This window comes from Amphimedon queenslandica, unplaced genomic scaffold, assembly GCF_000090795.2.
Source record: "Amphimedon queenslandica unplaced genomic scaffold, v1.1 AMPQUscaffold_6731_Cont21313, whole genome shotgun sequence".
In the NCBI taxonomy this organism is placed as follows: domain Eukaryota; kingdom Metazoa; phylum Porifera; class Demospongiae; order Haplosclerida; family Niphatidae; genus Amphimedon; species Amphimedon queenslandica.
In genome coordinates, this window is record NW_003552980.1 from 1 (window position 1) to 1930 (window position 1930).

Sequence of the window (1930 nt, forward strand, 5' to 3'; positions counted from 1 at the left end):
TTTCATGAAGGAAAGTTTGACAGATTACAAATAAACTCAAAACTTCCTAAAATATTTGCAGATTATGATGGTATAGCTACTCCATTAATAGAAGACACTGAAGCGACTTATGTACAATTACCTACTGATATTCTTAATAGAGTAAATAGCTTTCATATTGCTGTACCACATGGGGTAATTAAAATAAAAATAGGCAGTATGGATTCAATTTGTGTATTTAGTAACCCTGTTGTAATTTATTCAAAAAAGTGATAGATGCACATTTATTTTTTATAATGATCAATAATAATTTTAGTTGAACAAAATCAATATCAATTTTTATTGGGGGCACTCTAAAACAATGAAACCCATATACATAAAAAGACTATACTATAGTTATGTGTACACAACAAAGCTAATGGAAAATGGTTTCAAAGTGGTACATGTACATTACGACACAAAGATACATATATACATTCATGCATTTTGAGATTAGGGAGGTTACTAGAATCTGCTCTGATAATGTGTCAAGTTTAAATAGCCAACACAATTTGGTTTCTTCAATCAGTTACTATCATTTGTTTTATTGGTATAACAGCAGTATATGAGGTGTGTATGGAATACACACAGTACGGTATCTATATTAAAGAGTCTTAATTCTGTTAACTAGTATGCACATGAGCTAATTTTTATGCCACTGCTATAACAAGCAATCAATATTGTTTCCATTTGATGTAGTATAGTACTATAGGCCCTAATAATCACAGGAAGTGGGTCACATGATAAACATCCCACTATGGCTCAGTTCGGTAAAGAAGAGCTTTCTTTTGTTAAAATTTGGCCAATTTTTTGTCAATGTCTATGCAAATTTGATCATTTTGTTGAATGTAAACCTAGCTTAAGCCCGATTCATATACATGTATATGTTGCATAAATAGTGTGTATAAATTCTGACTTAAAGAATTTGTCTGCATGTATATGTGTAATAGGTACAACAAGCTAAAAGAGAGGTTAATGTTGCTACACAATACCACTGAATGATGACATGTTTATGAACAATGTTAAAACAAGATTTTCATATTACGTAGAAAGAGATCAAATAACAATGGGTGTATCTGACCTTAGATGCAGTGAAAAATGAATCTATTTAACATCAATAAGTAAGTGTATTCATTACACTGTTACCATTGGTTAGACCAAAATCAAGGGAGTGGCTGGTAGCAATGGCTCAGTTCAGTAAAGAAGAGCTTTCTTTTGTTAAAGAATTGCCCGAGCATGTGGAGATAGAGTGTCCAGTTTGTCTTAATATCTTGACAGATCCTCATCTGGTGAGCTGTTGTGGACATAATTTCTGTGGGTCTTGTATTGAGAGAGTAAAAGCTAGTAATGGATCCTGTCCTATGTGTAAAGAGAAGGAATATCAAACAATGGCTGACAAGAAGTGTTCACGAATTATCAATGGATTGGAGGTCTACTGCAGTAATAGGAAGGAAGGATGTCAATGGAAAGGAGAATTGAAAAATATGCCTATTCATCTTAATAAAGAGAAGAGAGAAGGAGAATGTCAATATGAAGAAGTAAAATGTCGTTATCAAAAATGTCGACAAAAAAAGCAACGTAGATATCTTAAGTATCATGAAGATAAAGAATGTCCTCACCGTCCATTTCAATGCCAATACTGCAGGAGGAAAGGTACGTTCCTCTCTATTACAAAGGATCATTATGAGGAATGCAGGCAGTATCCTGTTACTTGTCTCAATAAATGTGTGTCTACTAAAATGCCACGAGGTAGTCTCACTGCTCATGTGAATAGAGAGTGTCCATTAGAGCCAGTAAATTGTGTGTTTAGTTGGGCTGGTTGTAATGATAAGCCATTACGTAAAGATGTACATGTACACACTGCTGATACTAAACACATGACACTATTAGCTGTAGCTTGTGGACAATTGAA

The 1930-nt window shown here is 33.7% G+C and overlaps 1 protein-coding gene across 1 annotated transcript; it reads left to right on the forward strand.

Annotated features, from left to right (window-relative positions):
• Positions 1-1191: 1191 nt before the first annotated feature.
• On the forward strand, positions 1192-1857 carry LOC105315938 (TNF receptor-associated factor 3-like; the record flags this gene model as incomplete). Its single annotated transcript, XM_011410716.2, has 1 exon — positions 1192-1857. A coding segment is annotated over exon 1 (655 nt), but the record flags the coding sequence as incomplete, so codon positions are not given.
• Between the last annotated feature and the right edge of the window lie 73 nt (positions 1858-1930).